At 41.1% G+C, this 22,190-nt stretch overlaps 1 protein-coding gene across 4 annotated transcripts; it reads right to left on the bottom strand.

Annotated features, from left to right (window-relative positions):
• Nucleotides 1-966: 966 nt before the first annotated feature.
• Nucleotides 967-21,748, bottom strand: HSF2BP (heat shock transcription factor 2 binding protein). 4 transcript variants are annotated; one of them, XM_081003768.1, is made up of 8 exons: nt 21,630-21,748; nt 20,518-20,668; nt 19,651-19,754; nt 16,257-16,406; nt 13,820-13,958; nt 11,832-11,949; nt 6,460-6,563; nt 967-1,545 (listed from the first exon to the last, which is right to left on the bottom strand). In XM_081003768.1, the coding sequence occupies exons 1-8, from the start codon at nt 21,723-21,725 to the stop codon at nt 1,337-1,339; spliced, it is 1,071 nt and encodes a 356-aa protein (XP_080859894.1). In that variant the 5' UTR covers nt 21,726-21,748; the 3' UTR covers nt 967-1,336. The 4 variants fall into 4 exon arrangements, with proteins under 4 accessions (XP_080859894.1, XP_080859895.1, XP_080859896.1 ...); XM_081003769.1 differs by lacking the exon at nt 21,630-21,748 and adding an exon at nt 21,455-21,605; XM_081003770.1 differs by lacking the exon at nt 21,630-21,748 and adding an exon at nt 21,326-21,456.
• Nucleotides 21,749-22,190: the final 442 nt, after the last annotated feature.

Here is a 22,190-nt window from a genome sequence, read left to right on the forward strand (position 1 = left end):
ATTCCACCTTAATCTCTCAAATGTACCACTATAATGTAGTGGTTGTCAACTGGTCATTTGTAGATTTAAGCTGCCACTGCCATTTTCAGTGAATGTGTGGAAGAGGACCATGCCAACCAGCCCCACCCCAATATTGCCACTTGTAATCATCAATCTTGCATAAACTGGTAAACCTCATGTCAGAATAAAAAGGGAATCGGCACTCATCCAAACTCTTTCTACAGTAAACATAGATAACACTCCCTTTAGCCATCCACATCTGAATGATCTGTCAATTACTTTAATAATGCTCTAACTAGATATACATCTTCCCACAAACACACAAATAAAGTGAAAGAACACAAACAGAACTTTAAAAAGGAGATTGCCCAAACAGATATAAATGGGATGGTTGTTGCCTTTTAAATGTCTGTTCTTTTTGATCTGCCATCAAGAGACTACTAAGAGAACACCTCCTTTCCTGCTTCTCTTAACTGAGATCAGACTGATGTTAATGAGTGGCCTAGGAAACTGAGACTCTAGCTGTGTCAAACTTGCAGTCTCTTAAAAGGTCCAGGCTAGCGTTACATACTGTCAGCATTGTTAGATTTAAAACAGGAATTCAGCACACTGCATCATTACTACAGATTCCTCTAGGGCACTTTTTGACATCAACACATGTCTGATTCCCTACTCATCATACCACAGGAAGAATAAATAACAAGAATAGAGGGTCTTGCAAGAAAATCAAGTACAAACTTTGGTTACAGTTCAGTTTGTTTGGAGCAAGGCAAACCATGAAGTCAGGTTTACACGTAACACCAAGACAAGCCATGGTGTAGATCTCAGGAAGTGTGACAGCAGCAGGATCAGGGGAGAACTGAAGTGGTTGTGATTTTTATCACCAGGCACCAGTACACATGCTTGTTCACAGTAAGACATAGTCTGGCATCCCATTATGTGCAAAGACCATAGTCAATGACAACATTTCCAGCAGCAAAAGATTTATTCAACATCATGTTTCAATCATCTGAAAGTGACAAATGTAACTTGCATGTAACCAGCTGCAGTTTATTCAAACCATTTAATCTTTGACTTCAAACAGCTTAAAGCATAAATAATAATGTCTAGTGAACTTGGGTGAGATGGTTTGATGTAATGTGGCTAGCCTGGGAATTCTGATGTATCCTATTTATGGATGAAATTACTTTCTCCTGTGAAGAAACACTGGTCACATACAAACACACAAATCTACTTACAAGAAGAACCTGTTTTTTGAATGCATGCATAATTTTACAAATTACTACAACACTGGGGAAAAATGCTGGAGAAGATAACAATGTTATAGAACACAACCTTATATTTCACTCTCTAATATTTTAAGGTCCTCAAGCAGTTCTCGGGCCAGGATTTGTAGATCTGCATTGCGGCTTTTTGACAGCATATGGATACGTGGAAGTGGCAGAGAGTCACGTATTTCAGGAGCTGACTTGGTTAAAACATCTGGCTCTAAAATCACAGACTGGAGAAGCCGTAGAACATGAAGACATATTTCTGGATCTGGATCTAAACGTGAAAGACAAAACTAACTAAACCAATTATCATAATTTATAGAAGAACACACTTCTCATTGAGCACAACAAATGAAGTTTTTCTACATCCAACTTTCATTTTCTCACTATTAAATGGAGTCACATCCATTGTCCCTGGCTCCTTCCTAATGTTCCTGTTGATTCTGTGCATTTTTTGGAATGTGTGAACAAGGACCAAATGCACAGTTGTCGGCATGTAAGCTATTCCACACAATTGGGAATCCTGTTCATGCAGCGTTCGGGATCACATGGAGGAGCTGGACTGGCTCCCCATTCAGACTTTTCAACAAACGCAGAGATCAGGAAGATGGAACTTGTGGGTACCATGACATAGGGGAGGCCAACAAGTAGAGCTCTGCTTTTTCCTCCCCATGTTCTAAGTTGTCTGGAGGGGCAGTTGTGAAAGGGGCTACGATGTTGCTGTATTATTTCAAATGTAGCATAAATACTTGCAGAACTACCAACTTGTACCTTTTGTTTATTGTTTACCAGGACACTGTTTTTCAACTGGTATGTTACAACACAAAACTAGATCATAAGCTACCGGGTTTCCAAAGCAATGCCACTTTGTAACAAACATTTGTTCATTTAAAATATTAATACAGTCGTACCTTGGTTCTCAAACAGAATGTGTTCCATTCGACTCCCGGTACCGTTAAAAAACCAAGCCGCACCGGACATTCAGCTTCCGAAAATCGTTCGAAAACCGGAACACTCACTTCCCAGTTTCGATCATTCGGGAGCCCATTTGTTCAAGAGCCAAGGCGTTTGAGATCCAAGGTACGACTGAAGCTGCGTTTCTGGACAAAGTCCACCCAAGGCAGTGAACAATGCAAACGTGAAACTACAATTACATTAAAAACTAGAAAATTAAGATAATAGAAAGATACATTAAAATATAAATTTAGGTAGTACAAAACAAGTGTAAAAGTGGCAGCAACAAATCAGAATAATGTTAAATAAAAACACATCTGCAGAAAGACACTTGAAACAAGTAGGTTTCAAAGTTGTTGTTGTTTTTTAATAATACAACTGAAGCGCACAACTTTACACCCTCTGGTTCCACATAGCAGCAGCTGCTACTGAGAACCCTTGTTCCTAAAACCTGCCAATCTGACCAATCTTAAAGGTGGTCCAACATGTCAATGACAACAGCTGATGCAGGTTCAAATGGGCATAACCTGGCCCCAAACCATTTAGGACTTTTGACGGTCAAAACCCACACTTGGCTTTCAGCCCAGAAATGTACCAGTAACCAATGCAACTGACACAAAATGTATACTATGGATGCCTAGCCAAAAAAAGCACCCAAGCTGCTGCATTCTGTACTAGCTGAAATGTCCAGGTCAACTTGAAAGGCAACACAGAGTACATTACGGTAGTGCAGTTTCCACTACAACACCAAATACCTCTTCAATAAACCTCTCAGGAAAAAAGTGTTTCTGAACTGTGTTAGCTAAGGTCCGCATGAAACAATACAATATCCTCCCCGCAAAGAACTAGTGATGAAAAATATATATTAATAATTTAAAGACAATAGTGTGGATGCTTGCATGAGCTCATGAGTAGGAGCTGCCTATAAAAGCTGACACAATTTTAACAACGTACTGAAAATCTACCTTAACATCACTGACATGAACTGTACCGTAGTATTTGATGTCATTTGCATGCAGTCACTAACAGAAACAACTGATAAGCCAGAGAGTTATTCTAGTCACATGTGTCATTAGAAGTATACTCACAGATGAACTATTCTCTATAATGGGGTTTAAGTAATTGAATTACCTCAATGCTAAACTGTTAATCTGCAATCGGCTATGGAAGTGTGGTGTGAATTCAACTGACAGGTGCTTGCAACATTCTTTAGTCATCAAAGACATAAGTTATCAAGCTGACAAGTAACGGGTACCAAGTTCAAGTATTACTAATTTACAAGCTTTTTCATCATTCTACCCACAGTCATTATAACATTTTAGTATAATTTCATACAATCAATATGTGAGCTGGCCACTGACTACATGCTTAAACCTACAATATTTATGTACAAACCTGGAACGAAGTCTCATGAAATTCAGTGGCCCTTTTTTCAATGCAAACAAGCATATCATGAAGCTAAAATGCAGATTGCTGTCGTAGGGAGTATAAAGTTACAACAGATATCTCTTTATTGCTTAATTTAAATGAGGTGGGAGGCTGCACTAGCAACAGGCTAAGTAATTAACAAGAATTGCACAGGTTAGGAACAATTGCGGCTGTGGTGAAGATTTGGCAGAGAACAATCAGGGAAATGGGTGGAAAGAGGGAATATTGGCAGTAAATCTCCCTTAAAAATAGATTGGGAAGTCCTGCTCTGAGGTATTTTCATTATTTTTCTGTGCTCTGTCTTGTGCTTCCCTGCATTATTGTGCCTTTAGAATGTGAGTTTTCAGGGAGGGACACCTATGTCAAAAACACTTATGAAACTTGCGTCCTGGAGAGAATTCCACACACACAAATCTAACTAGCAGTAAACTAAACCTCCTTTTATAATAAATTAAGGGCTGACACCAATACTTAGTACAGAAAAGAAGCTTCCTGAAATATATTTCTAGTGAGTCAGGTCTCATTGCTGCACAATGGGTAAGTTGTTGCTATGCTACTGAAAAATACCACACACCAAGCCAGCCCAAGCTGATGGGGTGCTTCCCTTCTATTTGCTAATGACAGATTATTTCATCACTGGGAAATGTAAGAGCTGATGTGAAGAAGACCCCACCAAACTGCACAATTTGGAAGTTTCAAGCATTTCCTCAAGCAATGTCCCAAATCTTATAAGGGTAGGTACCGTATATACTCGAGTATAAGCTGACCCGAATATAATTTTAGCACAAAAAACTGGGAAAACTTATTGACTCGAGTATAAGCCGGTTCACCACGCCGCAAACCTGGTGGTGGTGGCAGCGGCAGAGGAAGAACAAGCAGCCTGAAAGGGCTCCTTTCAGGCTGCTTGTTCCTCTGCTGCTGCCTCTGCCGCTCGCAAGAGCAGGCATAGGAGCCGCGGTTGGGAGAGGCACAGCGCAGCGCAGCCCCTCTCCCAACCGTGGCTCCTGTGCCTGCCCTTGCGAGAGGCGGGCAGCGGCAGAGGAAGGGCTCTTTTTGGGCCGCTCGTCCCTCTGCCTCCCGCCTCGCTCGAGTATAAGCCGAGGGGGGCTTTTTCAGCATAAAAAATGTGCTGAAAAAGTTGGCTTATACTTGAGTATATACGGTAGCTGTGTTAGACACGTTTTATGACTGTATGCAGTGGAAATTAGACAGAATGCGGTGCTGAGGAGCACTAACAAAAAATGATTTGTTGTGTGCCAAACCTCAGAGGGCAAGTCTTGATAAAAATATTTGGAAATGCCTGGTCTATTGTATTACCTATGTGATTTAAGTCCTGCTTTGGCGTTGGCTGGGGGAACAACACAGCTGTTTTGGAGGTAAGCAGGCCTCTCTCAGTAGTCAAGAATCAAAATTGAGAGATTTTCTGTTCTTTGAAAGGAAAGTCTCAAATCGTAACAAACAGTCAAGATGAGGTATGTCTAAGATATATTTTGCACCAGTGCCCCTTGTCACATTTCAGTTCAATTCTGTTAGTCCCCTCCCATGGAGACCTGAAAAGTCCAAGCCCTATCATTCTGCAATAAGCCGTAATACATTTTAACTTGGGATTGCTTTTAAAAGCTGGGTGGCAAGCAGATACTGTGTAATTTATGGAAATAATGTATTTAATACTTTTATAATAATATATAACACTTTTATAAATATTTATAGATTTTACCAAGTGTTGATTTTAGAACCGATACATATCCTAAGACTGAATAACGGAGAAAGTTATAAATTAAATCAAAGTGAGAATCTAATAAATAAAATATAGCTGAAGCAGGAAGTTAACAAGGGCAGAATCATAACTTTTCCTTTTGCCCTTCAGGACAAATGTTCAGACTTATCTTTCCATCAACAGTTGCAGTGTTTCTGTTTTTAAGAAGATGTCAAGCCATTTAATTAAACAATAGATTACATTGAATAGTTTCAAGCAAGAACAGCTTCTTTGTTCTAACATTGCATTTCAAGGGCATGGTCTAGATCCTTAATTTTAATAACTGACTTTTAAAAACCCCAAGCCTGAAATTAATTAACTAATAGCTCAATCCTATGTACTTTTCTCACCATAAAGTCTCATCAAGTCCAATGAGTGGCCCTCCCCAGTAAGAGTGGACAGGATTTCAGCAGTGCATAAATGAAGAATGTGTGATACAGTGGTGCCCCGCAAGACGAATGCCTCGCAAGACGGAAAACTCGCTAGACGAAAGAGTTTTCCGTTTTGGAGGTGCTTCGCAAAACGAATCTCCTATGGGCTTGCTTCGCAAGACGAAAATGTCTTGCGAGTTCCTGCGTTTTTTTTTTCCTTTTCCCCCCTTTTTCTAAGCCGCTAAGCCGCTTATCTGCTTATCCGATAAGCTGATAAGCCGTTAAAAGCCGCTAAAAGCCGCTAATAGCACTAATCCGCTAATCCGTCAATGGGCTTGCTTCGCAAGACGAAAAAACCGCTAGACGAAGAGACTCACAGAACGGATTCTTTTCGTCTTGCGAGGCACCACTGTAGTTTTCTATATGCATAGGATAATCAACATACAAACCGTTTTAGCAGGAGTAATCCCGCTTATACAACTCATCCTTCCATTCTCCATTCTCATGCCTATCACATCTTAAGTTCCAAAATATGTCTTTTCTTACATGCTATACAAGGTGTTTTGATAAACAACAAGGAGCTGGTTTATTTCCATTTAGCTAATATACTGACATTTGTTACGTAGTAAAAACATGTGTAGCACAATCTAGTACCGTATTGCATTCATAAAGGTCTTACCATTCAGGAGCCACCAGAGTAATGGAAAGAACCCTGGGCTTTCACTGATGTACTTCAAGCCTTTCACATTGATACTGACATTGTATAAGGACATCAGCATCAGTCTGTAAGAAAAGTTTAAAAGGGGACTGAGTATATGGATTTGCATCCCACTACAAAAGCTGCAAACCATGTTAAGAACACAAGCCTCAGGAAGCTTAGCACATTCCTCACATTTAAAAAGCAAAGACTGAATGGATATATCAATATTAATATAATCCTGTGTGTTCTTTTTATTCATTTTGTAATAATGTAGTGTAAAGAAACCTGGCAGCAGTCAAATCCTATTGAACTAGTGGGGTGTTCATATGAACAGAGCCTTATATGATCACACAACACATTCAGTGAAATCCTCTTAATTGAGACTCCTCAGCAGATAGCCTATCATCCTGATTAAGTGCTTGTCCTCCTGACAAACAGAAAAGGGCACTCAAAAAAATTAGCCTGACAAGGCTTAATTGAAAATCCTGTCACAAATGTAACAAATTCCAATACAATTTTATCCTCCATTCATTCTCTTCTTTTTAGCTTCAACTTTAACTTTATTATCAGCTTGTCATGTCTCTAACAAACGTATATGGCAAACACATCAATGCCTGACTCCAGCTGACCCTTCTTCACGCACAAAGCTGTGCCTCTCTCACAGCCAGACAGCCTGTATTAGATTAAATTAAACTTCACAATAAAAGATGTGCCCCATTCCCAAAATTCACTGCCAACAATGTTCCTGAAGACCCCTGTTACATCAGAACATAAACTAAACTAAACTACTTACAACGTTTAGGGCTGGGCGATATCTGGTTTTCAACATCACGATATATCACCAGCTAAACATTGTGATATATTGATATATCATGATGCCCCAAATAAGGATGGAATTATGTAGAGGTGAACACAACTTCATATTATTAATTTGCTGAGATACTTGAGATCCAAGATGGCTTGACCCCACCACCTCTTTCAAGGTTCTTTTTGTTTTGTTTAAAAAAGCTTGATTTTTCTGTATCTCACATTTTTTTCAACTGACATGTCTTGCAAAGAGAATAGGGTCTCTAAATGTCAGGATTTTTTGAAAATCTGTTGTTGTCTTCCTTCTTCACATTTGTGAATAAAACTTTTTTATCCTTAGGTACTACAAAGACAACCTCTGGAGCCCTACGTAAATAAAATTTATGCTGAACTGAGTATCCCTGATATCACTTTTGGATTTTTCAGCTATGGCCCAGGCCTAAGTCAAAAACTTCTTCTAGGTGCTACATTAGATACTCTTGCTGAAAAGTCTGCAGTGAGTAGAGACGGATCCCTGAAGCTCTTTCTATAAGCTATGGCCCTGAACCAGGGGTAGGCAACCTAAGGCCCATGGGCCGGATGCGGCCCAATCGCCTTCTCAATCCGGCCTGTGGATGGTCTGGGAATCAACGTGTTTTTACATTAGAACATGTCCTTTTATTTAAAATGCATCTCTGGGTTATTTCTGGGGCCTGCCTAGTGTTTTTACCTGAGTAGAATGTGTGCTTTTATTTAAAATGCACCTCTGGGTTATTTATGGGGCATAGGAATTCATTCTTTTTTTCAAAATATAGTCCAGCCCACCACATGGTCTGAGGGTCGGTGGACCGGCCCACGACTGAAAAAGGTTGCTGACCCCTGCCCTGAACCATCAGACATATCTGACAGGCTCACAGGTACACCAGCCTAGTAAAGACAGAGGAGGTTCTGGAGGCCTGAAACACCACAGCTCTGCAAAAGGCCTACTGGAAAGACTAACAGCACTCCTGTTATTCAGCTCTACATTCCTGGGCTAAGTAGCAAGGGGTCAGAGCCATCATTAAAGATTTTTTCTGCCTAAGCAGCTTGTTTCTCTTGGATTTGCTGCCCGGCTTACTCCATCACCTGTCCTACCTAATTTCAGTACAGAGGGGTCAAGAAAGGTGAAAGGCAGATTCATTCAATATACCTTTTTTGTTTGATAAAGAGCTCTAGCTAAAACCCTGCTGTCTCCTAAGAGACAGGAAACAGCCTGGTCCTGCAAGGAAGCTCCTCCTTTGGGAGGAAGTCATCAATCTTAATCCTGCCTGTTGTCATCCCACATGGAGCAACTGCCAAGTATTCTAGCCTGTTATTCTGCTTCTGAAGGAGAACAGACTCACATGACATGCATTCTTCTAAAAACTTATGTCCACCACTTTGAAGTTCACATAATAAGAATATATGATCTGAATGTTTGAGCAATATCAATAGAGTGTAAAATTCCAAGATTACACAAAGACAATAAAACAACTACTATTCAAAATCTGTGTTAATTTTTTGTGAAAAGAAAAGCTTTTTCTCCCCCAGTTATCAGCTTTCAATCAGGATAGCAAACCAGGGCTTATCTGTTGTGAGGTTGAGAAGAAAATACTCTTAACATGACTTTCCCACCATTACCTCAGATGAACAAGTTAGCCTTTTATTTACATTTCAGAAAGGCCAAAGCATATTTTGTTGAATTACATAAAGTCACCAACTATGCCATTATTTCTGAAGTGACACTACTCTTGTCAAACCACTTGTTACTGTTTACACAGCACTCTGAAAATATACACAGTGGATAAGTGCTATGCTCAGTCAGCTATTTTCAAAAGCCTCCAGAAATGTTTCATAACACCGCTTTGCTAAATTGTACGCTTCCTAAACCCTCAAACAATGAGATAATAAAATTTCAAATTATGCTTCTTCTGTTACGACAGGAATTTATTCCTTCCAACTTAAAATTTTCCCTTAAAAAATAAACGGTTGAGAATCAACATGAAAAACAAAACACAGCTGTCATTACATTAAACTGATCTGCTTTATATTACTGAGTCTTGTTGGCTATCGTAGATTTTGCTCTCAAAATGCTCTGGTAAGCCACCTTCACCATAAGAGTGGTGGGTCCAAAAATATTTTCAGATTCTGTTGCTAGTATCTGCGCCTTTGGTCTATGTTCTTCTTTGGTCTCTGATACTTCTGAGTCATGGTGGCATCTGGTCTTAAGCCTTTGGATTGAATGCAATCCTAGGGTGAGGTGGAGAGGCTGAGCCTTGGATAATTCACCTGCCCTGTACAAACTGGTATGGCATCCACATTTTCTCTTTTTCCTAACATTTCTGAACAAGCTTGACATAAAGGTGGATAGTATTTGAATTCATATGAAATACTTCTCTGGTATGCTTTGTAGTGTGGATTCTGCCACTGGCACACCTGTAATATGACCTGTGGTCCCTGCTACTATTCCGATGGGGGGGGGGAGAGGAGAGGGGAAAAGGACAAGGATCTGCCATGTTCAGGTTGGAGATGCTATCTGAAGCAAAGGGAAAAGGCAGCAAAAAAACTACCTTGCATTCCACCTTGATAGGCTTCAAGATGCTTCAGTCACTACAGATACAAATTTTCTTTCCCACATCATGTTGCATCATTCCACAACCCCCTTTGGTTGCGGGGCTATGGCTGGAGTGGGCTCTCTCAGGGCCTCGAAGATTGTCTATTCAGCAGGTGCTGGGCCCCCTATGTAAGATGGGGATTAGGCAAAGAGACCTCAGCTTTTGCAATTCTCTCTGTTTTCTAAATCTATTATCCAGAGCAGAAATGTGAAAATGAAAATAGCTTTGATGGCGATCGACTCAAATCTTTCCCCAAGTTAGGAGAAAAAATGGGAAAAGAGAGGAAATCACATCCTTCTCCAGACCTTCACATTCATTCCTGCTTATCATATTCCAGAGGAGGGCCATATCGTGATACAAAAGGATCTCTTGCAGTGTCTGCTGTTCAGTATCATTAACCCACGTAAAATTATGTAACATTTCTTACAGTGCAAGGGATTAATACTTCTTGATATGGTCTTTCAGTCTGTTTATCAGTAGTATCAGTAGATAACAAAACGGATTAAAAGTGACGTAGAGAAACATGGCTGTGCTTTGTGTTTTCCTTTCAGCTGTTTGTTTTGTAGGGAACTGAGGGATTGGTTATGGTGAACTGAAAAAGTAAAGCAGTAAAAAATACTAACAGAGGGAAACAGAGTTTAAACATCTTCTGCTAAGCTGTTCAAAGGGCAAAGCTGTCTGCCAAAGCAAACAGCCTGGGAGTTGATTCCTATTTCTTCAGCACCACATTCTATCATCAACTGCTCTTATATTTGCTATACTACAAAACTATACCCATACTTTAAAAAATGTTCAAACGTTTTAATAAGGTATCTCATTTTAGTTATCTCTTGAACTATAAGTTTTCTGGGGCAAGAAAATACAGATTTATGACCAGCAGTAGTTCTGTCTAGAAATGCTAACTTTGTAAGTGTTTTACAAAGCCTGGAGCACCATCTGGTGGCCATCCTTTGTGACAACATATAGAGACAACTGAAATTTATATGGCGTATTTTCAGTAGCAAACAAGACAAAGCTGGATTTTAATGTATTTGGAGCTACAGACTAAGGTACAAATCCTCAATCTTCCCTGCCTAGGAGTTACATATCTAAACAGCTTATTAAGGAAGTAATACAGAAAGCCTCTTTACCCATTCATAAACTCTTGCACAAATGTGTTTGATTTGCTGCTCCTTCACCCAGCAAACTGACAGAGGCACATCTCTAAGGACGTCAGTTCTGAAACTTTCCAGAGATTTGGATTTGATCTTTTGGGCTGACTGCGAGGCTCAAATGCAAGGATGGCCAAAGTACTTGCTATAATTTTATCCCCATGTTCAATATGCTATGACATCTACAATGCTTGTAAGGCAGATGCTCTACTGCTACAACCCTTCCCCCCAGTGGGAAGGGTCAAGGGGAAGAAGTGAATAGGACAGTGCACACACAACAGCAACACCAATCCAGTGCTCCTGCCAGTACATTCACCCTGCCACTTCACCCATCCCACTCTTCTTCCCCATAAGCAGCAGCAACACAGCTGTTGGGAGGTCAGGTAAGTGCTGCTGCCACACCACACCATCCACTAACGACTGCACCCTGGAAACCCATTGTCTTCTGTCAATAAAGATGACTTGCCCACTCTCGTAGTGTCTTCATAAACCTTACCTGGGAGCCTCTCTCATGTTACTCATGACCAATGTTAGTACACACAAGAAAGCAGAGGCATTTGTATGGTAGGCAAGTATTATTATCCTCCATACTAAAGATACAGAGGGAGGGAGAGGTTAGGGGTTAAGTCTAACAGCAGCTTACCTAAATTATAGACTCCCCACTTAACAACTCATTTTAGTTCACACCACTTTAAACATTCCACCACGCTATATTTCATTCTTGACTATATTAGATTGTTAAGACAACAAGTTTCATTCTAAAAACATCCAATCATCATACACTTTAAGTTTTGTGCAGCATCCAAGCTTCATGTCTCCCAGAAGTTGCATCATTGTGTCCAACAATACTTGATTTGAATTAACTAGGAATTCACGACCACATGCTAAAGCAGCAACATCTACAAAAGAGAACACACACAAAAAAAACCATAATTTAAACAGAGAAGAATTCTTATTCAGCACAATTTTGTAAGCTAACAGCACTACTGAAAATTCTGTACAGTAATTGTTGGGAAGGCTATGGGAAGGTTATTTCTAGAAAATAATCCCCCACAAGACAACAATAACGATGTGCTGGTTTTGGGTGCTATGTTTCACTACAGCATCTCCTAGAGATTAAAAAAAATCGAGAAATGTTGTAGCTATGGAGGAAAACCATGGGCTGAGAGCGACAAATTCTGCAGAAACCTGAAATATAAGCACAACCCACTTCCTTATCAAGCCTAGTTGTAACGAGTTTTTACAAATGTTATTATGTAAAATAACACTGTTTTTGCAAATATTATGAACAATAAAGTACATACATAATTCAGATACATATATAAATGTATCAATCACACCTGACTAAAGTGCATTTAAGTATTATTTCACTGTTTGTAAAAGTTATTACAATCCTCACAAATACAAAAGCCTACTTGAGGTATAAAAATAAATAACAAAAACATTACAATAATGTTTACATTGCTAATTTATATAAAAATATTCCTATATGTCCCCCACTAAAGAGTAGTATTGGGCTAGGTCTTGCACTTTATTATTCCAGCAGACTAATAGAGGATAAACAGATTCCACTTTTCAATACATTAATTATATTTTTGTCTGCCTTCCTTTACTCTTATGAAGTTTGTTAATTTAGCTTACATGGTTAAGGCTGTTTCTGAGGTTATAAAAAGCCTGTGTAGGATTTGCATGCCATGGACAGCTTTAATTTGAGTGGTGTGGGTGTCCCAGCTGCTTCACAGGCCTTTTGCAAGCCCTGAGGGATTTGCTTCGAGTGCTGGGGGAGAAGCAACAGGATAGCTTCCCCATCACTTCATGGTTACAGGATACGCTCTTAAGAACATAAGACGATCCTGCTGGGTCAGGTCAATGACCCATCCAATTCATCATCCCGTTTCCACAGTGACTGACCAGATGCTTGTGGAAAGCCTTCAAGCACTCTGCCTATTTCCTGGGTAGAGAGAGAAGGATCTGTGGGGTGTGGGTGAAATATACACTTTTGGATAGAGACAGAAGGATCTGCGAGGTGGGGCAGGGAGATGTTCCTGTATTGAGAGAGGAAAAGAAGGATCAGCAAGGTGGGGAGCAAAAGATGCTAATGGAGAAAAAAAGTATGTACACTGGGGTGTGGGGGAAGTATGTATGTGTAGCTGTTTGTATGTAGTGTTAGTGACTGAGACATATGTTTCTAGCCTGTATATATGTGGTGTTTGCATGCACTGGGCAGTGCAAGTGAGTGTGAAGTAGAGTGAATCTGTCACAGGGGCAACATTTCCCTAGTTCTATTTAAAATCATGCATCGGTTTTATTATCCTACACATAAGAAGCAATTTACAGTGGTACCTCAGGCTAAGTACTTAATTCGTTCCAGAGGTCCGTACTTAACCTGAAACTGTTCTTAACCTGAAGCACCACTTTAGCTAATGGGGCCTCCTGCTGCCGCCAGAGCACGATTTCTGTTCTCATCCTGAAGCAAAGTTCTTAACCTGAAGCACTATTTCTGGATTAGCGGAGTCTGTAACCTGAAGCGTATGTAACCTAAAGCTTATGTAACCAGAGGTACCACTGTACTCAATATTTGTTCTCAAGCAGGAAGTCATTAATATGGGGAGGTCAGTTTTGCTAAATGCTACAGCTAAACTACTAAAAGTTACTCTGAAGTATATCAGCTCAGAAAAAGTCTTTTGAAAGGTAGAAACTTAAAAAAAAAAATGCTAACTTATATATGATGTGTTTCATTATTCCTATGACATTCCAGGACAAACTTACTTGTAACAATCCCTGCCAAACCTAACACAAACTGACTTTCATCAGAATCCATGTCTTGCTGTTTGATATCTTCACTTAATGATCGCACAAAACTCTCCATAGTCTGTCCAGCAATGCTAAAAAACTTTATAGCTTTACTCTGAAAATTCATAAGGAAAAATTACTACTTTATGGTTATGAACTTATGAGTTTTTAAATAATGGTTAGTTTTTTTCAGTAGGTAAAACTCAATGGCACTATGATACTGATCTGCACAGAACATTACCAAGACTCCTCTTTTAAGACAAATGTTTTCCAGTGACTTTAACTCTCCTAGCAACTGTAGCAAGAAGAGTTTAACTAGGAAAATAATGTCTACAAACATTATGAAACTAGGCATCAGATTAGTAGGATTCCAACATATTATTGAGATGCCATTCAGTGCATACATCAAGAATGTAACCCATGTTCAAGAGGAGCAGCAGAACAGGTGGTTTCACCTATGTACAGAGCACAAACATTTCCAGATGTGTAGCTGTGTTAGTAGCAAAAACAACGAAGGATCCTGTGGCACTTTATTTCCTTTCATTAGTTTATTCATTCTTGAGATTTATATCCTGAACAAGAGGTCCTTGGCAGGTCACAACTCTATAAAATATAATCTTAGAAAACAGAAACCTAAATCAACCTGCAATGCAGCCTTTCTCAACCTTGTGTTCCCAGATGTTCTTGAACTACAACTCCGATCATCACTGACCATCTTGTCTAGGAACGATGGGAGTTGTAATCCAATAACATCTAGGAACCCAAGGCTGAGAAAGGCTGTGCTAATGTATTCAGATGGCCTATCCAAAGGCCCAGAGGACAAGAAGCTAGTTCCAAAAGTTAGATTTATGAAAAACTAATAAATAATATCAGGGCATAAATAAATGTGTGCCATAATATATGCCACTAATCTCCTTGTTTCTGTGCAGGGGACAGCACCTCAGATAAAGAAAGAAAAAACCCCAAAGTGCATGTGCCAACAGAGACAAGCTGCTCAGGTTGTGACAGAAAAAGCAACAAGGGAAATGTATTATACCACTTAACTTCAAAGGAATTCAAGGTGCCATACAGGGTCATCTATCCACCTGTCCTCCTAATTTAAGCTTCACAACAAGACAGGCCAACAGATAATGTAACCAAGTGACACCCAGTAAGCTTAATGGCAGGGTGGAAATTTGAAACTGGGTCTCCCTAGTCCTAATTTGATTATGCTAACCACTACACCATATTAATATGCTGCAGCAGTTATTGTCTTACACATAGCTGTTGAAAAAAATTTGTCTTACACATAGCAGTTGGGAAATTATGGTTTGAGCTGGGTAAACCTAGCACATAGACTGAATTTGTCATATATAGTTCATTCACAGATTACAATTACTGTGGGTTCATACATTTTGTATTTTCCCTAAGGAATTTTATTTTGAAGTCTGGATATTTATTCACAAATTAAAGTGACTTACAGTGGAATCCTATACACATCTACTTACCTGGTTGCTGATTTGGTACCAGGCCAGGTTCAAGTTTACTGTGTAAATTCACAAAGCCTTAAAAACATGAGCCCAAAGTCCCTTAAAGGCCACCTAATTCCTTATGCACCTTGATCACAGAGATCATGTGATGGGACATTTTTGGTGGTGTCCTTTACATCTACAGTGGCGCCCTGCAAGACGAATGCCTCGCAAGACGAAAAACTCGCTAGACGAAAGAGTTTTTCGTTTTTTGAGTCGTTCCGCAAGACAAATTTCCCTATGGGCTTGCTTCGCAAGACGAAACGTCTTGCGAGTTTGTTTCATTTTTCTTAAGGCCGCTAAGCCGTTAATAGCCGCTAAGCTGTTAATAGCCGCTAAGCCGCTAATAGCCGTGCTTCGCAAGACGAAAAAACCGCAAGACGAAGAGACTCGCGGAACGGATTAATTTCGTCTTGCGAGGCACCACTGTAGTTGGTCTTTACCAGAGACTGAGTCTTTAGTGTACCAGGTCCTGCTCTAAGGAAATCCTTGGCAACAGAAGTCTGGCAGGAGTTATCACTGCCTTTCAAAATACATCTTTGAAAACTGTACTGTTCACAAAGGCATTTGGAATAGGAACTTTTAACCACTTTTCCTGATGTATTGGGAAGTTTTTAATGTTTTATGTTTTACAATGTTATATATATGCTGTAAGCCGCCCAGAGTGGCTGGGGATACCTAGCCTGGTGGGCGGTGTAGAAATACTACTACTACTACTACTAATAATAATAATGTAGCAATTTTAGTGTCTCAATCACAGTAAACAAATGCAGATTGTCAGCTGCTATATGGACATTCTAATCAGAATGACACAAAAGTAATTTTTTTAAAAAAATGTTTGAGTCAACGCTGTCATTTGTGTATAATACGTAACAAATAAAGATCTCTGCAGTCACTGAACTTACACTTCCTAGAATACTTTTAACTGCTTCTTCATTGCTAGAGACACTCCACAACAACGTGCAAATTGCAGCACCCATTTCTGTACAGTATTCAGCTTGCTGCAATAATTGTTGCTTTGCCTCATTCAGCTGCTGCCGAACAGTTAATTTTTCCTGAAAGTAATAAAGCTAATATGTGATTCATATTGGATTATATCAGACCGTTCTAATTAGATTTCTCAATAAGTTCCAAAGTCCTCTTAGCATTAAACAAAAAACAAAAAAACTTGGCTCTGGTGAAGTAGATCTGCTAAGATTTAAATTCTTCCTAAACTGTGGAATTCTCTCACATTTGCATACGTAGAAGACTTTTTGCTTATTTATATTTACATTTACATTCCATTTTCCTTCAAGGAGCTTGATATAGAACACATGGCAAACTTAAGCATATTCATCAGAATTTCATCTCGCAGCTTCTATGGCAACATTACACTGTCATAAGCAGAGGAAAAGAACAGTCTGGATAATTATATAAAAATAGATAGTAGCAATGTTCTCAAACAAGTATTCTTGGTAATATGAGCCACAAAAATTCTAACAATGTCTACTCAGAAGTAAATCCTAACTGCATTAAATGGGAATTATATTGTAATAGTTGGTTGGAGCATGGTGCTAGTAATGCCAAGGCTGCAGGTTTTATCCCCTGTAATGAATATTCCTGCACTGCAGATGGTTGGACTAGACCATCCTCATGGTCCCTTCCAACTCTACAATTCTATTCCTAATGTAAATTGCGTTAGGATTACAACCTGAGCCAGGCAAAAGATATGCTTTCCATTAGTGCAACTCCCTCTTTGGCAAAGGGGCAAGCTTTTGTCTTTGGTACCACAAGGAGGTTTGGAGGGAAACAGAACTCAAAAGATTTGTTAGATCTCTCCTGAAAACTCTTGCCTGATACATCTTATGTAAACTAGTACACTTTTGGTACAATTGTTCCTCTATCAGCGTGGTAAAAATGCATTCTCCATGTGAAGATGGAGTTTAAAAAAAAGGTAAAGGTACCCCTGCCCGTACGGGCCAGTCTTGCCAGACTCTAGGGTTGTGCGCTCATCTCACTCTAAAGGCCGGGAGCCAGCGCTGTCCGAAGACACTTCCGGGTCACATGGCCAGCGTGACAAGCTGCATCTGGCAAGCCAGCGCAGCACACGGAACGCCGTTTACCTTCCCGCTGGTAAGCGGTCCCTATTTATCTACTTGCACCCGAGGGTACTTTTGAACTGCTAGGTTGGCAGGCGCTGGGACCGAACGACGGGAGTGCACCCCACCGCGGGGATTCGAACCACCGACCTTTCGATCGGCAAGTCCTAGGTGCTGAGGCTTACCTGCAAATAAGCTATACAGAATTTAAAGGTAAGTGTGCATGGGGCTGCACATAAAGGAATGGGGAGGTGGGTGAGGCAGAAATAGCAGACATTCCACAAACCTTGTCCAGAAAGGAAAAATGAAAACAATTCAAGAAATTACACTACAGAATTATTCCTAGCTAGAAAAGATCCAGTAACACTAAATTACTGCATTTCCCCCTCTATAGGACACACTTTTCCCCCTCCAAAAATGAAGGGGAAATGTGTGTGCATCCTATGGAGCGAATGTAGGCTTTCGCTGAAACCTGGAGAGCGAGAGGGGTCGGTGCGCACCGACCCCTCTCGCTCTCGAGGCTTCAGGCAGCTATCCGCAAGCCTTCTGAGCGTGGCGGGAGTTCCCACCAGGCTCCGAAGGCTTGTGGATAGCTGCCTGTTCTCCGCAAGCCTTCTGAGTGCGGTGGGAGTTCCCGCTGGGCTCCAAAGGCTTGCAGATAGCAGCCTGTTCTGGGGGCAGGGGAAGCTTGGGCTTCCCCCATCCCAGCCCCACGGCTAAAAACAAAGCCGTGCGCAGCTTCTGCCGCCTGGAGAGGTTGCGTGTGGCTAAAGAGGAAGCCAAGACAGCCAGTGGGATGGATCCCGCTGGCTGTCTTGGCTCTTTGGGGCTGGGGGGTGGTGGAAAAAAAATTCTTTATTCCCCCCCCCCTAAAAACTAGGTGCGCCCTATGGTCCGGTGCACCCTATGGAGCGAAAAATACAGTAATTGAATCATTCCTGTGATATGCTAGCATGAACATAAGACAGCAAACCAGCAGGAAAGTCCTGTATTGTAGGTTAATACATGAAAAGTACAGAGGCAAATCCCACTAAAGTCAATGGCATTTACTACCAGGAAAGTGACTGGAGGACTGTAGTCTAAAATGTCAACAAAAGTTGCGATCAATAGTTACTTGGAACTCTCACTGAGCTCAATGTGAGTTGACATATGTTACAAACAGCTATGTTCTCTGATGGACCTCCACAGTGCTACTTAGAGCATCTGGAACCCTTAGTATGAACCATATATCCTTAACTGTTTCTGAACAAACACTCAGGATTGAAGATTTTTCACAATGTTGCATCCAAATGTAGCTTTAAATTTTTCAATATACTGTACAGCTGTAAAATTGTTTAAAAGGTGGAACTAACCTCTAAGTAATTTTCTAGCTGGCCAGAGAACAATTACATCACAGATGGAAGAGGTTTCATGACAGAGCCAAGCAATAACCCATCATGGGAAGGAGGCCAACTTTGCTTAGTCTCTGATTCCCATAAATATGTGAAACTTTCATTTCAGTTTTTTATATTCTGGGAAACACCTAAGCAAGAGTCAAAGATGCTCTCTCTCTCTCAGAACCTCTGTTTTACCAGGAACTCTGAATGTGCTCTGAAATCCAAGAAAATACTCAAGCAGGTAACTGGCTAAGTTAGATAGTCTCTACTGGTTTTATTTGTAAATCTGTATGCGAGACTGTTGCCTTCCTTGTTTTCCTAATACAATTCTTTAGCTTCATTGGCATTAAAAAGCAATTCTCCATAATTTCTCCCTGGAATCTTTTCCATGTGATGGATGGCATAGATGCTAATGTTATCCCTTGTTTCCTGAGAATATTACACAAGATTTTGGGAAATTCCATATTCACAGAACTCTGGAAAGATCAATCCAAAGCTTCTCTTTTGTTTTTTCTTATACCTTGGCTAGGTCTTTGCAGCAGGGCTCAGAAACTCCCCAAGCAACTTGTAGGATGTAACAGGCTACCATAAGACAGAATGAACCTTCTTTCATACCTCTTTTTGCAGGAACCTTTCTACAAAAAGGGGGGATTGCCAGTACGGAAAAGCATGCCCCCCCAACTGTCTCAACACGTATGGACGTTGCACTTCTTCCTACACTTAGCTGGAGTTAAGTCCCACTGAACTTACCTCTGAGTAGGCATGTTTACGATTGCCCTTATTGTTAGAGGTATAGCACAACTGTGTATGTAAAAAGAGTGGGTTTCAGCTAATAATCTACCTACCTTTCTTTCTTTCATACAATCTGCTTGGGCTGCTTCTAAACGGGCTTTATAGTGTTCGCAATCCATTCTTAATTGCTCCACTTCAATATCTTTCCTTTCCACAACTGTAAAAAAATGGAGGGCTCAAGTAAAACAATAAAAAGAAGAACAAGCATTCTCAAATACAGTGGTACCTCGGGTTAAGAACTTAATTCATTCTGGAGGTCTGTTCTTAACCTGAAACTGTTCTTAACCTGAGGTACCACTTTAGCTAATAAGGCATCCCGCTGCCGCTGCGCCGCCACCGCACGATTTCTGTTCTCATCCTGAAGCAAAGTTCTTAACCCGAGGTACTATTTCTGGGTTAGCGGAGTCTGTAATCTGAAGCATCTGTAAACCGAGGTACCACTTTACTATAATGTACATGTAGCCACTAATCAGTAGCAATACAAAATGTGGCTAAGTGAAAAAGCTCAGATTCTGCCATGAGAAATATGTAAAGAAGGTGCTGGAGAGAAGCAGTGAAAAGGCAGGTGCTTAACCTTTCCCTGCCAACCATTTCTCCACTCCAAATCACTATTCCCTCCCAAAGCTGCTTTTCCCCAGGGAAGATTTGAAACAGAGGAGCATCAGACAAGGAAAGGATTGGGCATTCCCTTATCTCTCTGACATTTTGAAATCCTCTTCTCACCCAACCACAAGTATTTTCTTTAGGTAAAGAATGAGTTAACCGTTTCTATGTCCTATCTAACCTGGACCTCGATTATTCAACTTTCAGTTACTTCAAGAATATTCACCACCACCACCACAAACTTAAGTTGTTTGCTCGAAGCTGCTTTTATGGCATTAATGATTTTATAGCATTAATGACAGAACCTAAGAACTCACTTGTTTCAACAGCATCCAATTTCTGCAAGTTCTCCAAGATATCATAATTCAGTATTTTGGGCAAAATGTCATGTAGCTGCATCACTTCAGTAGTCAGCCTCTCCAAAGCTCTCTTTCTGACTTTAACAAATTCCCCTTGCGTCTCCACTTTCTGTAACAGAAACAAAAACTCATTATCTTTTTCTCTGCACTTACTATTTACCGTATATGACATGTTGGCCACATTCTAGAACTGTTTTCAGCTTTTAAGACCCCTGAAATTTCTTCACCCTCCCCCCAACTACAATAACCACAGTCCAACCTAAGTTTCCAAGTCCAGAAGTCTACATTACAGGGGTGTTGTAAACAACTATTTCTCAGTTCTGAATGACAAATTGAAGGCACCATCTTAAGCACTAGCAAAAGAACCCGGATGCCTCAAATTTCAGTCCATGACTCCAAAGCCACCACGCACCAAGGAAAATGTTCCAGTCATAAAGTTTTTGATAACTTTTGACCCTCCAAAAGTTGTCAGGGCTACAACTCCCACCAGCCCCAGTTCTGTTAACTGCTAGGCCTGCTGGCCTCTGTGGTCTGTGACACAGACAGGGGAAGAGAGGGGAAAGAGCAGAAGGGCGTATCTGACTCCATGTTTGGGCCAAGATCGCCCTTTATAAGGAGCTGGAGGCTGCACCCACAACTGCCCTTCTCCCTTTTTTTTATCCCCTCAACCATCGTATCATTTAAGCTTGAGAGCGCGCGGCTATCCCAACGTCCCCCGGTGTGTTTTGTGGGGTAGAGGCGGGAACAGGACAGGGGACGAAGGTGCCTCAGAGGCTGCTGTGAGGAGGGCGAAGAGGGGCTCGTCCCTCATCCCCGCGCTCAGCGCCGGATCCTAACGGAACGAGAGCAGGCCGAGGCGCTTCCTTCGTCCTCCTGGGCCGAGCCCTCGCGCTACCTGCTCGCCCTCCCGCGGGCAGCACGCGCTGCCTCGGCTCCCGCGCTTCATAGCAACGCCAGCCAGCCGCGAAGCAAGCGAGCGAGCGAGATAGGAGTCCCTTCTGGCCCCGCCGAGCTAACCCACCCAACGCGTGATAGGAGGAGGGTGGGGGGAAGTGGGTGGGGTCACGCACCTCGGAATTTCCGTTCCGAATTCGGAAGCCGCCCCAGTCCAAATTCTCGATGGTGTCCGCTCTACACCTTTCGCACCTCTGTGGCGGAGACCCCATACTTAACGTTGGAAGCTCGCGCAAAAAACCATAGAGATTAATTTTGAAGAAACCCTTCGCTCCTCCTTTATCAGCGGCGAGCTCCGTTTGGTGGAATGGTGAACTCAAGCCTGAGAGAAGACGGGGGGGGGGGAATGGCACGGGAATGTGAAGCAGGGGATAAAATTGAGATTCCTCGCGATGCGCGCACAGCCTGTTAGAGGAATCAAACAAGTGTAGAGTTGGAAGGTACCCAAGGGTCATCTAGCCCAACCCCCTGCAATGTAGGATGATGCAGTTTACATGAAATCGGTTCTGTATAGGTTAGCAATACAATAATGTTTGTTTCTTTTGTAGTATTTGAGTGAAGATCCGCATCTGTGACATTATCCTTTGCCAACAAAAATCGAACAGCTAGCTGCCTTTACGACCAGCCCCAGCTCTCATATAAAGCATTGCTCTGCTTTCCTTTGGACCATCAGTGAG

The sequence above is a fragment of the Podarcis pityusensis genome, assembly GCF_964106645.2.
Source record: "Podarcis pityusensis genome assembly, chromosome: 4".
NCBI classification, from domain to species: domain Eukaryota; kingdom Metazoa; phylum Chordata; class Lepidosauria; order Squamata; family Lacertidae; genus Podarcis; species Podarcis pityusensis.